The 14,579-nt window shown below is 46.4% G+C and overlaps 1 protein-coding gene across 7 annotated transcripts in view; it reads right to left on the bottom strand.

Annotated features, from left to right (window-relative positions):
• Nucleotides 1-14,579, bottom strand: part of TMCC1 (transmembrane and coiled-coil domain family 1) — an 84,761-nt gene that overhangs the window by 47,356 nt on the left and 22,826 nt on the right. Inside the window, exon 1 of one of the 7 annotated variants that reach the window (XM_062636078.1) lies at nt 4,735-4,887. The exons of the other annotated variants lie outside the window; for them this stretch is intronic. Within the exon in view, the coding sequence (XP_062492062.1) occupies nt 4,735-4,773 (39 nt within the window). The 5' untranslated portion in view covers nt 4,774-4,887. Of the gene's footprint in view, nt 1-4,734; nt 4,888-14,579 lie in introns of those variants that run through there. 7 annotated transcript variants of the gene reach the window in all.

The following is a 14,579-nucleotide window of genomic DNA, read 5'->3' as shown; positions in this document are numbered from 1 at the left end:
GTCCAGGACCAGCCCGGTCCAGGGAGGTACATGAGGCAGGGCTGTGGGTCAGCCCCCACACACAGCCTGACACAGAGCTGACTGTTTGCCTTTCCCACACATGTTCATTTAGTAAGGGGTCTGCGAAGAGACAGAGAGGCTGCTAGTGAGAAGAATTTCATTTTTAAGCCAAGCTCCCATGGAGACATGCTACGACAGAGATTTATGGAGCCCGCCAGTCCTGGAGCAACACTGCTGCATCCTCAGCATGCCCAGTACAACTCTGCCAGTCCTGGAGCAACACTGCTGCATCCTCAGCATGCCCAGTACAACTCTTACTAACACCAAACTCTTACTAACACCAGCATTCTGCAGGCTTGGAGAAGGGCTACAGTGGCATCCTGGACTCCCTTTTGACTGTCAAACCCAGCGGAAGCTCTGCCGTATCATTTACTCTGAGCTGCAAACCCGCTCAGGACTGCCAGAATCCAGCATCCTTCTCACACAGACATGGTGGTCATAACATTATAACCCTGAGGTACCAGGCACACAATGCCAAGGAAAGGGAAAAAAAAAAACAAAGTCTACAGTCAAAACTACATCACACTGAGCATCTTCCTCTTCTTGAAACAAAGACTGTTTATTTTGAGGGAAGCTGGAATAACAACCCAGTTTAATAATGGAAGAGCCCTATTACCTGTCAGTTTACTTTAAATATAATCCCAAATATGAAATTCCTGGTGTGAAAAGATACTCTAGAACTTCTATTATGCAAGTCAGGTGCTTACATGCCCCTCATGGAAGTGCATTACAATGCAGTTACAGTCTGGTAGAACAGGACTGCAATAGTCCATCCACCTTACAGAAGACACAGCTGCCTCTGAGGGATGCTTTGGGGAAAACTGAGCATATCTGACCAACACAACAGGCAAATCCCATCTTTGAACAATCAAAATCCTCTGACTCAAACCTCTATCATTCTTTTCTCTGCTCAAACACAAGCGTTTACAATTAATCTTTGACAAGAATTATTTTGGAGGCCACTATTGCATCCTTTGCCAAGACAGGAAGACCCAAACTGGATGTCATGTAAATCTAACTCCAGTTCTCTTGCTCCCATTATTTAATTTCCCCGTAACTTCTGAGGCCTTCCTCCAGTATAAAAGCTTTTCTAGCCTTTCTGAAAAGGACCCAGTTTACATTTGGATTTTTATCACCAATGCTGACATCCGGAATGGAAAGATTTGCAAAATAAGAGCAAACTCCTCTCTGCCTCTGACGAAACACTGGCTGAGGAAGAAACCAGCTGGTTTATCACAGGGAATTGAGGGGAGAGGGGCAAATATTACATAAGGCAAAATCTCTGCAAAGGACCCCTAAAGGTAACTAATTCAGAGTAAAGATGCCACACTTGTAATGCTTCTTTTGATTGCTGCTGGTAGGAAATTCCAATTGTTATTGCTATCCAGCCCCATGTAAGCACAATTACAGAGTATGATGATTTTCTGCAGAGCAAACTCCCACAAACTGTGGAATTTCATTATTAAAAGGAAAGATGCATTTATGTAAGCCACATTCCACTTGTAGTCTGTGTTTACATCCTTTAACATGGGAAGGATGTATCTGTCCATAAACTCATCACATGCAGTTCATCAGGCCCCCAGCACGTATAGGGTTGATTACCTAGCATGTATACAATCAACCCTTTGGACTATTAGTAAAGTCTTGCCATGAAGAGAAGTCCTTAGCCCTACCTCTAACATCTCTGCAGGAGTAGGCTCACATGCCCTGATAATCCCCGGTGTGGGAAGATGCTGCAAGTCTATTTTACTTCTGCAGTGTCATTGCATCCATGAGGCTTACACTGAGACAGGACAAACTCTTCATGAAACCTGTTGCTCCTACTTCTGAAAACTGAGTGCCAGAAGCTCGTTTTCCCTTTGTAAGATGAATGTGGTATCTCTGCAACATTTTCCACATGTTCCTCCAAGCAAGATGATGCAGTGGAAGTTCATTCCCTTCCAGGGGGATCCAGCTTGCTTAGAAAAGTGCAAGGTATTTTTTCTAATCACTTGCCAACACTTGCTCAACACCACCATAGTCAGCAATGCTTAGAGACCTATTTACATCCCACCATCTCTCAGCTTTCCTTAGACAAGTCTTTTGCCTAGAAAACCTTATATCTGTAGAGGAACACATTCAAAACTATATGATGTACCTTGCCTTTAAGTCTTAACAATAATTTATGACTCAAATTTTTAAGTTACAGACATTTAAGTTGCTAAACTAACACAGAAGCCAAGCCGTAACCCCCAAATACTAAACGCTGATTTGGCACACGTGAAATAAGAAGTAGCACTTGAAGAGAAGTCTGCGTAAACCTTTCCGAAATTCCCAATACAGATGGGTTATCAAACGCAAACATTCCATACATTAGTATAGGCTAAAGTGCTCACACGTCTGCCAAGCAGTATTTCAGAGTTTGACAGTCATTCTGTAAGTAAGAAAAAGGCATAAGCCCCACTTGTAAAAGGAAGACAGAGACCAGGGGGCTTTAAAGGATGTGAGCAAGACATATACAGTGCACACAGCCAGGCTGGGAAGGGAAAGCATCACAAAGCCATGGTTTTTGTTCCTGCACAAAGTCCTACATTTTCTCTGCTCAAGTTTGATACATTTTGGTGGCAGCATTTTTCTGTTTGGAACTTCCAAATCTGCACAGTCACATTCTATTTGAAGCCTCCACCATTAAGTATGGTTAAAATGTGATTTTGACCTTGCAGCTGTGTAACCCAAGCACTCCATGTAATAGTGTCCTTTTTCACCCGAGAAACTAATCCATCCTGGGAGCATTCAGGTCCTACACAGATGTTTGCCAACTTCAAAGTCTAAGTCAGCAAAGAAAGAACCAAGATTTTTGCACCAAAGACATTAATAAAGTACTGCTTTATTTTGTATAGCCTGGCAGTCATTGCCCTTTGGCTGATACCTGTATTAGCAATATTCCATGCTTGTTCTAGCAGAGAAGAGGGCGTTTTTTACACTATTCACTACCCCTTCTTTCCCACTCCCCAAAGACTCAAAAGGACTTCCCAGTCCCATTCTAAAGAGCGCTGAGGAGACAGGGAGATGAAGTTCCCATCCTACATCTAAACCTAGACCATCACAATCCATTCTGATGGATCCTTTGTACAACTATACTTTGCATTTTGTAGAAATACCCAGCTCTCATTACTTCCTTCAACTCATCATACTGCAAAGGCTGTGCACCTTGTACAACTTAAAGAACTAAGAAGCTGTCAAGGCTCGACAACTGTCACAGTAGGCTTGACACAACCAGAGCTGACTCAGTGCAAGACACAACTCTCAGGCAACAGAAAAACAGAGAGAGCTAGAAAACCAAAACTGGAACAGTTCTGCTGTAGCAAAAAAAAACAATCAGTGTAACCACTTTTCCAAACCACCCTGCCCACCCTGACAAGCAAGAATCAAAATGGAGTTATTCAAAGGAGTGCAGTTAAAGGTGTTTTGGCTGCCCCATACAAACAGAGCTTAGATACAGAGTTTATTACTAACTATATTGAGTCTCTTCTGAGGGGAAGATTAAACTTCATAGTGCCTGGGGAGGCATGTCCTGCTTGCAAGGCACAGCTCTGACACAGGACAAGGTAAACCCTTAAAAGATGCAAGTTTCACTTTTTCAAACCCCCTTCAAGCAGCCACATCAGTTTGTTTCAGATGAGGAGACACTCAAAAACATCACAGATAAATAAGATAGATACCAACCCACTACAAAGCCACAGCTTTCCCCAAGACAGTCTGCAGGATGTGGGTTCTGACCTATTTTAAATGCTGATAACAGCATTTTTAAATTCTGGTGAATGCATTTTAAAACCTTTACAACCACACACACAGAGAGAAGAAGAGCTTAAATGTAAAGTGAAAATTCAGCTTGCCATTTAAGTGCCCAACTAATACTACAATTCCTGTGCCCAGAGCCAAGCCTCCTCAATGGGAATGGTCCAGTGGAAGACTGGGGCTGTGCTGGCAGCTCTGGAGATGTGCTCTCACCTGCACTGCACTACCCAGCCTCGCTCTTATGCATGGACTGATTTTCTCCAGATGTTTTTCGAAGTACGTACATTGGGTTGATTCAGCAACAAAACTGTTGACGCAGGTTTTCTCTCCATTCTCTCCTCTGAAGCAGCTTCTTGAAAAAAGTCACAATACTTGTCATTATTAAACGGCAAAACCTGTTCACAGCAACTCCTTTGTTCTTAAACAGGGTATGAACAGCGAGCGCCGCCAAGCACTTCAAAGCGAGGACAAGCGTTCCTCCCGGTTCTGCAGGTGTGTCGATGGGACAACTCCTATTCCCAACTGAGGACATTCTAGCCAGGACAAAGCACACGTTTAAGTAACCGTCATGGGCAGCGACCTTGCACACCCGCCTACGGGCACAACTGCTAGATCTGCTCCCCTTTCACACCCCTCCTTTCAGTCCCGAGATTAAACTGAGTAAGGAATCCGCAGACTCCCCCAAAACCCTACGCGACAGTTGCAATGTTAAAGGAACAAAGCCTACACCTATCGACAGGCAGCCTGCCTCGGAGCACCGACCCCACGGCAAACAGAACCCCTTTGTGTCTCTAGGAGGCAAGAACAAAGACAAGCTGCCTCCTCCGCAGGGACTCGCCCACCTCGGGCGATCAGAGCCTCTGCCGACAGCAGCAGCGGGCGGGCGGCGCGACCCACCTTGGAGAGCTGCCTCCTGAGGCTGAAGCGCTGGACCATGGTCTGCCTCGGTGCCCGCACGAAGCGGTGCGCGGCGGGGGCATGGGTGAGGGCGGCAGCGGGCCGCGGTCAGCTCGGGCGGCGCATCCCGGGCTGCCGGCGGGGGGCCCGGACCGCCCCGGGGCTGCTGCGGCTGCAGGGGCGCGCCGGAGAGCGGAGCGGAGAGCGAGGCGGGCGCTCCCCGCCTGCCGCTGCCGGGCACCGGACACACCCGCCCGGCCCCGCCCCGCGCCGCGCACCGGGCCCCGCCCGCCGCGGATCGCCTCGGGCAGCGGCGGGGCCGAGCACCGCGCCGGAGCCCAGGGGCCCGTCCCCGGTTTGGCCCGGACCGGCGAGGCGGGACCCGCAGGAAGGGGCGGGCGGGGCCCCAGCGGAAACAGCTCCAGCGCCAGGGCAGCACCGCGCTGGGACAATGGCATGGCCGGGCCAGGCTCCCGCCCGCACTGCAGCACGTGAGGCTCAGCTCTGCGCTGGGCTCCTTCTCAGAACACTTTCCGTGCTAATACAGACCGCTCGGTCCCCTCGTACCGGGCCTCAGTGTCCCAGTGACCACACAGAGCCAACAGCACAGGAAACCGGGCAAAACCTCCCACTGCCGCCAGAGCACAAACCAGATGCTCCGGGGTGCTGCATCGGTCTCCTCTCTGAACTGGATCAAGTATCTCATTCTGCAGTTTGACTGTATCGAGAAGCCTGGTGCACAGCACTGCATTCCTGATGCAGGAACTCCGTATCATTTTGAACAGGCTCCATGTCTGGAAAGCTGCCACACTTACTGTAGTGAGACCACCAAGCCTGTCAGCATTCTTGTGACAACATCCACCCAGGGTGGAAAATAGCTTCTTCAACGAACTCTCGCCATCATCTCCTGGGCTTGTGTGTGTTTGTGTGTGTACAAAGATGCACCCAGGATTTCTGCACTCCATGTGGAAACCCAGTAACCAGTTTGCAGCTTGTGAAGGAAGTGCAGCATGGGAGACAAACGCCCACACAACTGCCCTAGAACGAGGGTAGCCAGGGAAGGCTTTATCTTCTGCATCTAAACTTTCCTGTTTCCTTGCTGACAGCAGGTAGGGCTAGATGTGGCAGCTCTGGGTAAACGCCCTCCCACCCTCAGGGCTTGGTGCCAGAAGTTCCAGGGGACCACCTGATCCTTCCTCTGCCCATCACTTGGCACACCGAGTGCATCCACTCATACATGGACACCCAGATCTCTCTTCCCCATCAGCTCAGAGTCTGGGCAAGACAGAGACAAGGGAAAGGAGCCAGCTGGCTCAACTGTAATGCACAGCAGACTGAGATGGAACTGGTAGATTAGCAGAACTGATGATAGTCGCATTCTCCTTTGCCTCTGTAGCAGAGGCCTCACAGTCAGCATTTCCAAACTGATTTTGATGATCTGCAGAGTTAATTAATGGCTCCTACTCTTATGCAGACACAAAAGCATCTTATTCCTCAGTCTCCTTTCACTGGGCTATCATTACTATTTTCCCTAATATTCTCCTCATACAGCAATTCATTCCTGTGAAATAGAGTAATCAGCAAATTGTTCTCTCTCTGCTCAGGAACATAAAACACTTTAACCATTCCAAATAGCTTCTGATCACACTAACACTTCTGAAGCTGCCTATAATATATAGCACCTCTAAAGGCACAGACTAAAGAAGCAATGTGTGAGACATACTACACTTCTGAAGAGATATTCTAAGCACCTTAGTGCATCCAAATTCCTAGAAGTAACGGCATTAAATTATATACAGATGTATAAGTACACAAAAACATGTCATATATAGGCAATTGAGTACATCTGAGTATTTAGCAAATATTGGAACAATGCAAGTAGTAAAGTAAAAGAAAGCGTTCTGTATGCAAAGCAGCATAAACTGTGGTAGTAAACAACCAGCAGGATGTTGTGTAATATAAAGGGAAGAAATGGTGGAAAAATGAGGAAGTACTTTATATTTATGCTAAGTGAGCAGGCACTCGACCGTCATTTATCAACAGAATGTCCACACGTGAGAATCCCAGAGTTTTAACCTACTTCCACCTGAGATGCTGTCTTCATGGCTTTAAAACTTCAAGAAGTCTCCTGAAGAAATCAATATTTCCTCCCTGATGTTTTCTTTTTCGGGAGGGGAGGGTGCGCAATCGCCTGCTCAGTTTACTGCTGAAACAGGACATTTTTAGTAGCAGCACTTTTATGGTAAACAGAGATGATGCAATTAAGGTTTGTGCAAGAGGCTCTACCCTCTTCTCCCAGTTTATACAAATCCAAAATACTTGCAGCAGAATTCAGGGCCTTATTAAGAGCTTTGCCACAAGTCTGGCCAAAAGGAGCATAAAAGCAGCATGTGCTGCACAGTCACCCAAGCAGACACAAGGCAGGGACTCTGCCGGCAGCTCTGCCTCCACTGAACGGAGGCTCCCTCAAATCATGCCCATGTGGGAACTTGTCCCCAACACAGGCAAGGCTTGGAGCAAATGACAGCACTTTCCACAGACAACAGGAGAAACTGCTGCCAGCTACTGCTTCACCACCACACTGCCTTTGTGTGAATCAATCCACATGAAGTGCAGCCACCTCTGCAGTGAAATGCTGTTCTAGGCAGAGCAGCACCCCACATAGACGAAACCTCAATTTCCTCCTCTTGCAAAACAAATACTGCAAGTAAAACCTAGGTAAGGAGTCTGAGAAAAAAAGACCTTGGCCAGGAACTCAAGATAAGATTAGGTATTCAGAACAAGCACGTAATCCTCAAACAACAAATTGCACACTTGCTCACATGGGGGGTAGGAAAATCTCCCTGTCCCAGGAGTGTCTGTGGGCCTTCTGAAAAGGAACTGTCAGAAGAATCATGCCTACAATTCTCAGCTGAAAAAGAAATAATGTGAAATCAGGCACAGAGACTTGTGCAAAGTGTGTGACACTGTCCTCGTCTCTATACTGGGGGACATCAATTTAATGGATGGACCACTCAGTGGATAAAGAACTGGCTGGATGGCTGCAGGCAAAGAGTTGTGGTCAATGGCTCAATATCCAATTGGAGACCAGTAACGAGTGGTCCCTCAGGGGCCAGTGTTGGGACCGACCTTGATCAACACCTTTGTCAGTGACATGGACAGTGGGATTGATGCACCCTCAGCAAGTCCGCCGATTATACTAAGTTATGTGGTTCAGTTGATATGCTGGAAGGAAGGAATGGCATCCAGAGGGACCTTGACACACTCAAGAGGTGGCCAATGCCAACCTCATGAAGTTCAACCAAGCCAAGTGCAAGGTCCTACACCTAGGTCAGAGGAATCCCAGGCACAGCTACAGGTTGGGCAGAGAAGAGATTCAGAGCAGCCCTGTGGAGAAGGACTTGGGGATGTTGGTTGATGAGAAAATGAACATGAGCCGGCTTCAGTGTGCGCTCACACCCCAGAAAGCCAACTGTATCCTGGGCTGCATCAAAAGGAGCGTGACCAGCAGGTCAAAGGAGGTCATCCTGCCCCTCTATTCTTCTCTCTTGAGACCTCACTTGGAATATCGTGTGCAGTTCTGCTGTCCTCAACATAAAAAGGACATGGAATTGTTGGAACAAGTTCAGAGGAGCCCACGAGTATGATCATGGGACTGGAGCACCTCCTGTATGAAAACAGGCTGAGGAAGTTGGGGCTGTTCAGCCTGGAGAAAAGAAGCTGTGTGGAGACCTCATAGCAGCTTCCAGTATCTCAAGAAGGCCTACTAGGATGCTGGAGAAGGACTCAATAGGTACTGCAGCAAAAGGACAAGGGGCAGTGGAGTCGGACAGGGGAAGTTCAGGTTAGATCTAAGGAAGAAGTTCTTTACCGCAAGGGTGGTGAGGCACTGGAATGGGTTGCCCAGGGAAGTTGTGAATGCTCCACCCCTGGTGGTGTTCAAGGTCAGGTTGGACAGAGCCTTGGGTGACATGGTTTAGTGTGAGGTGTCCCTGCCCATGGTAGGGGGGTTGGAACTGGATGATCTTAAGGTCCTTTCTGACCCTACCTATTCTATGTTTCTAAAAGAAAGTTGCATCGGAAAACCAAGTTAAAAGCATAGTCAGCAAAAACATTTAAGAAAACCCAAAAAACAACAAAACCTAGGTTTGAAAGGAATCTTTAAAATTCTCAGCTGAGCAAGTACTCTCCTCACTAGAACTGAATTCCAGAAAAGAAAAAAATCCCACCCCAAACTAGAAGTATGTGCCACTTTCCAAATTAAAGACAACAGTCATAGATGACACTCATACACTTGTAGATGGACAAACATTTCAACAGATTTCTAGAAGTTTTGGTTCTTCTAGATGAAATTTAAATTATGTGACAACCCAAGAAGGTGAGGAAGAATAAACCATGAACCTGAACACTGCATTCTGGAAATGAAGGACTCCAGATGCCAACAACCTGCTGTAGCCCCACACCTCCACCCTGACCCAAATGGAAGCACCCACTGTAGGGCCCAGCTGAGCAGTGGAAGGGGGAGCATAACCCAGAGAAAGGGGGTATAAACTAGGGAGTGTGTGCATAACCACTTTAACAGCATTATTCTTACTTTTACACCTTTCCGTAACAATTAGATCGGGACTAATAATGATCAGACCCTTAAGATTTCAATTACACTAAACTTAAATTCTTGTCTCTCCTTATATATAATGTGGTTTCCCTCTGCCCATAAACAAGACTTTGAGCCTGAGGCCATGTGTGTGCTTCACAAAGGTTACTGTTACCAGCCAGGGCAAACCAGCGCCTGGTACAGCATGGTCTGTCAGAGCAATTAAGCAATTGAAGATTAGTTTCTGAGCTTTTGAAATGATCCTCAGCCTACTCCTGACCTATCTCAACCTGCAATTAAGCCATTACAGTGATCTGCCAGTATCTTGTGGCAAAATGCAAGCCTAGCCCCCTGCGAAGCATCAACACCTAGTTGTGCTCTTCTGCTGAAGGAGGACAGCCTCTGCCACCACAAGGGCAGGAGCTGTGTCTTCCACACTCACAGGCAGCAGAGCTGTCCATTCGAACCTGCTGGAAGCCCAGGTCTGCAGCTCCAGGTTCTCACAGCACCAGTTTTAAGACAGAAAATAAGTCACTGTTGTCCTGAAATGCTCCTTGTACACCAGTCCATCCGGGTTCTTGCACACCTTGCTGTCAAGCTACAGGTAACTCCTGCATCACCTTCCCAGCCCTCCCTTAACAGTAACTCTGCAAGATCAGCGCTGGTTTAACATGACTCAGCTGCAGGTGTATATACCTAAACCCATAGGTATAATTTCCAAAAGGGCCTGTGACTAACCCGATCTGTTTGTGACATACTATTTCCAATATGAAACCAGTCCTTTATGGCCAAAGCTACAAAAGGTTTCACTCAGGATCAATTTTAAACGTGTTTACTACCTACATTAGCTGAATGGGAGAGCAAACCTTACAGCAGGATGTTGAGATGACTGCTTGTTCTTTTAGGAAATGGGTTAAAGCCTAAGTGATCTTCTATTCATCTGAAACATACTGTTTATAGCCACAGTGGACTTTCCACAGTCTCTCCCAGATGGGTGTCCCACGTGCGCTGCATGGTGTTCAGGACAAAAGGATTTGTGGAAAATCTTCCTGGCAAGTAAATTATTGCTTTAAAAGACTATTTACAATTGGAGGGAAACTGCTCACTCCTCCACAGTACTGAAAGTGTGGCACAGTTGAACATGCTTCCTTTTTTTGTGTTAATATGTAGTTTGGAGACCAATGTGCCTGCTTGGAAACAGTCATTAGAAGCAACCAAGAAAAGCAAGCTCACTGTTAGTACGTTTTTGACATAGGGTCAACATCATCATCACTGGAAAATGCTGAGTCTGCGAATAAAGACCAGAACCTTATTCCAGAAGCACATGTGGTCACTTTTTAAAATGTGGACAGTAACAGAATATACACGTAAGCTGTTAAACAAAATCCAAAGATACCTGGAATATTTATGAAAACTGATCACCAAATCTGAAGAGCATGAGGCCACACAAGCCCTATAAGGGCACAGCAGCACGGAAGCAAGCAGTGCCTCGGAAAGCTGCCCTACAAGGATCTTGCTGCCCAACAGCAAATCCTTTTTCCTATCATTCCTGTAGCCCTGGGCAAGCAAATAGCAACTTGGAAATGTTTGGGGCTACGGAGGCAAAAGGCTGCAAATTCCCTAAGGAACTGGACACACTCGGGCTGGGCTGCCTTCTCAGGGACACCAGAAGGTGTCAGCCGAGGGCTGACAACGATTCCCTGCACAGACACCCGGGATGAACAACCTGACCTCCCCATCACCACCACCTTGTTCTGACACCAACACGCGGCACGTCCAGATGACAGTAACTACGTAAGATCTCAGTTGTCAAAGGAACAAGGTGCTGCACAGCTAATGATTTCTATTTCAACAAGATGGATTTTGTATTTTTTCCATAAAACCCTAACAATATCAGAAGGCTTCATGATTCCAACACGGAAGCCTATGAAAATGCCAGTCCCCCCAGCAGAGCAGAGAGGGTTTTTACTCTTTTTCTGAATTTTCCTCCATTCTCTCATTCTGTTATTTTAATGCTCTTAATGGTTTTGTTCCTTTGAGGTAATCCTGACTTTATTCCTCTCATATCACATTATTACCTGTTTGATCACCACCGGCTGCTCACCTCACTTCTGTTCTGCACATTGCTGATCCAATCTAAAGAAAATGACTGGTTGAAATGTACTCATTATCCAGATACAGGGTGCCAATAATGCTCCAAATGTCAATCAGGAGGCTGTAACAGCTCACCAAGGGCCGGGGGCAGCACACATGGAGTGAGCAATCCCAGGCACAGCTACAGGTTGGACAGAGAAGAGATTCAGAGCAGCCCTGCAGAGAAGGACTTGGGGGTGTTGGTTGATGAGAGAAAATGAACATGAGCTGGCTTCAGTGTGCGCTTGCAGCCCAAAAGCCAACCGTATCCCGGGCTGCGTCAAAAGGAGCGTGACCAGCAGGTTGAAGGAGGTGATCCTGCCCCTCTACTCTGCTCTTGGGAGACCTCACTTGGAGTATTGTGTGCAGTTCTGGTGTCCTCAACATAAAAAGGACATGGAACTGTTGGAACAAGTCCAGAGGAGGCCACGAGGATGATCATGGGACTGGAGCACCTCCTGTATGAAGACAGGCTGAGAAAGTTGGGGCTGTTCAGCCTGGAGAAGAGAAGGCTGCGTGGAGACCTCATAGCAGCCTTCCAGTATCTGAAGGGGGCCTATAGGGATGCTGGGGAGGGACTCTTCATTGGGGACTGTAGTGACAGGACAAGGGGTAACGGGTTAAAACTTAAACAGGGGAAGTTTAGATTGGATATAAGGAGGAAATTCTTTCCTGTTAGGGTGGTGAGGCACTGGAATGGGTTGCCCAGGGAGGTTGTGAATACTCCAATCCTGGCAGTGTTCAAGCCCAGATTGGACGAGGCCTTGGGTGATATGATTTAGCATAAGGTGTCCCTGCCCATGGCAGGGGGGTTGGAACTAGATGATCTTAAGGTCCTTTCCAACCCTAACTGTTCTATGATTCTATGATCCTGCCCTGTCCCAGGGGACAGGCCTGCCCTGGTCGCTGCAGTCATTGCCTGAAAAAGCACAAAGCATTTTTGCTCCTACTAAAGTGATGGTAAGACTTAAGGGTAAGCTTGGTTTTGTGCAGGAATGAACAACCACCAACATTTTCCTGCCAGCAGAGAAAGGAGCAGGACATCATTCAGGAATCCCATAGCTCTATGATATTCCATGTCTCTATGACAGCAAACATCAGCCTTCAGGTAGCCACCACCAGAACTAACCTGAGGCACTGGCTGCAGCATAACGCAACACAGAGGCTGGCGCTGTCATTACTTTCATGGCATCGATAAAAGCCCACATGGACACAGTTCCTCACCAAAGTGCTGCTGCTTTTGTATCTTTGGAACCTGAACACGGCTCTGTTTGTCCATATCTTAACATGTAACCCATTATTCCTCAAAAAGCTCTGACAGCACAGGAAACCAAAGTGAGACCCCATGACTTCATCATTTCCATACTGCCACAATCCTCATTTCCCAGCTCAGTGGGCTGCCTCCTCTACAAGAAAAGATGTATGCAAAAGTATATGAATTTGGACTGCTTGAAATAAAGACCAAGTGAAACAGCTCAGTAAAACTTTAATTATTACATTATTTTCCATGCTATGACAATCTCATTTCTCAATTTCTATGCAAAGCCTGACAATATGCAGCAGGATTATTACTCATGCAAATGTGTGTAAATGAGATGCTAGAACAAATCCAATCTGTGGTTTTGGGATAACATTTTGCCCTTCTATTCCAACAACAAATTGAGAGAACAGAACAATACTGTGAACTAAAAATATTTTGTGTGCAGAGGATTATTAAGAATTTACTCTCCCTTATGCCAGAAAGTACTCAATGTCCTTAATTCCTACTAGGAGCAGAGTATCTTAGCACCACACAGAATCAGGCTCACTGGAGAACCATACAGACAGGAGTGAACCCTCACAACATCAACTTTTACAAGCCAGGTTACAATAGCAAACAATATGATGTTTACCTGGAAGGGACTATCCCACCCTGTGGTAAACTGACAGCTGCCCTTGACCTATCCCTGCACTTCACATAAAACAGTGCTGTAAAGATACAGAAGAGATTTTATTATGCTTTTGTTTGTATGATATATATATTGTATAACATATGTAACACCACCAAGTTACATCAACACACTAAGCAGCAGCTCCACTGCCTTTGCAAGCTGCAGTCACAACGCACCCAACACTTCGGTCTAACCCCATTACCTGAGGATGGCGCTGCCTCGCTGAGTCCCTGACCCTGGGCCAGGGGCTTTAGACAAGACAAAAGTCTCCAAAAGTTTGCAGCACACACACATAAAACATGGGGAAGTGAAAAAGAAATAATACAATCCAAACAAACCACTTTGGGTTAACAATACAATATTCCAGGGAGATTAACCTCCTAAGCTTCCCAGCAGTGAGCAAGTGGAGAACGCGGGTTCCAGGATCTGCTCCAGGTCTTGCCTGCTCTGAGGGGTCCTGGCTATTCACAGTGTACAAGGGAAATGAATTACAACATTTCTTTTTGATTTTTGCCAGTTACATCATTGACATGGCCATGCTGATACAGCTAAGAAGTTTTTTCCTTCTCCAAATTGTATCTCAGACACAGCACCTAGTGTTAAAAAGCAAGTGTAACAGTTTCCAGCAGGACCAACTGAGCAGCAAATGAATCCCAAACACTAATTAAGCTCAGAACAGCATTTACATAGGCAAAGTTGAGCATAAACTTAAATCACCATGCAGCCTCAGCTCAAACAGAAGGATGGGGCTTGACTCCACAAAAATGGAAGGTATGGAAATAGTCTGGTTGTGTTTAACTGGTCTTAAGCTTCAGTAGTAAACTCCAGACAGAAGCACATGGGATCCTGTTCATCTGTGCTTCACAAATACATTTGCAACAGGTAAAGCTCCTGCTGTTCCAGTAAGAAGCACTGACAACTCCCCAGCAGCCTGCAAATGCTTTTACAAGCCTCTAATCTCAGTAATCCAAGTCTGGTGACTCCTTACATCTGCATGTAGCAAAGTCTTCTACAGTCACAGGCAAACCTTAGACTGATTAACCGCAGACACTGTCAGCATTATGTAGTGACTACAGGATGCTGTCTTACCAACAGAACACACCACCACGGTTTTCAACACACCGTAGAGTAAGAAGTCATTAAAAGAGAACAAAATGTCCATTACTTTTTCCAAATGACAGAAATTT

The sequence above is a fragment of the Pezoporus occidentalis genome, unplaced genomic scaffold, assembly GCF_034315485.1.
Source record: "Pezoporus occidentalis ecotype Australia unplaced genomic scaffold, CSIRO_AGI_Poc_V1 ctg114, whole genome shotgun sequence".
NCBI classification, from domain to species: Eukaryota; Metazoa; Chordata; class Aves; order Psittaciformes; family Psittacidae; genus Pezoporus; species Pezoporus occidentalis.
This window is presented reverse-complemented; position numbering and strand designations above follow the sequence as displayed.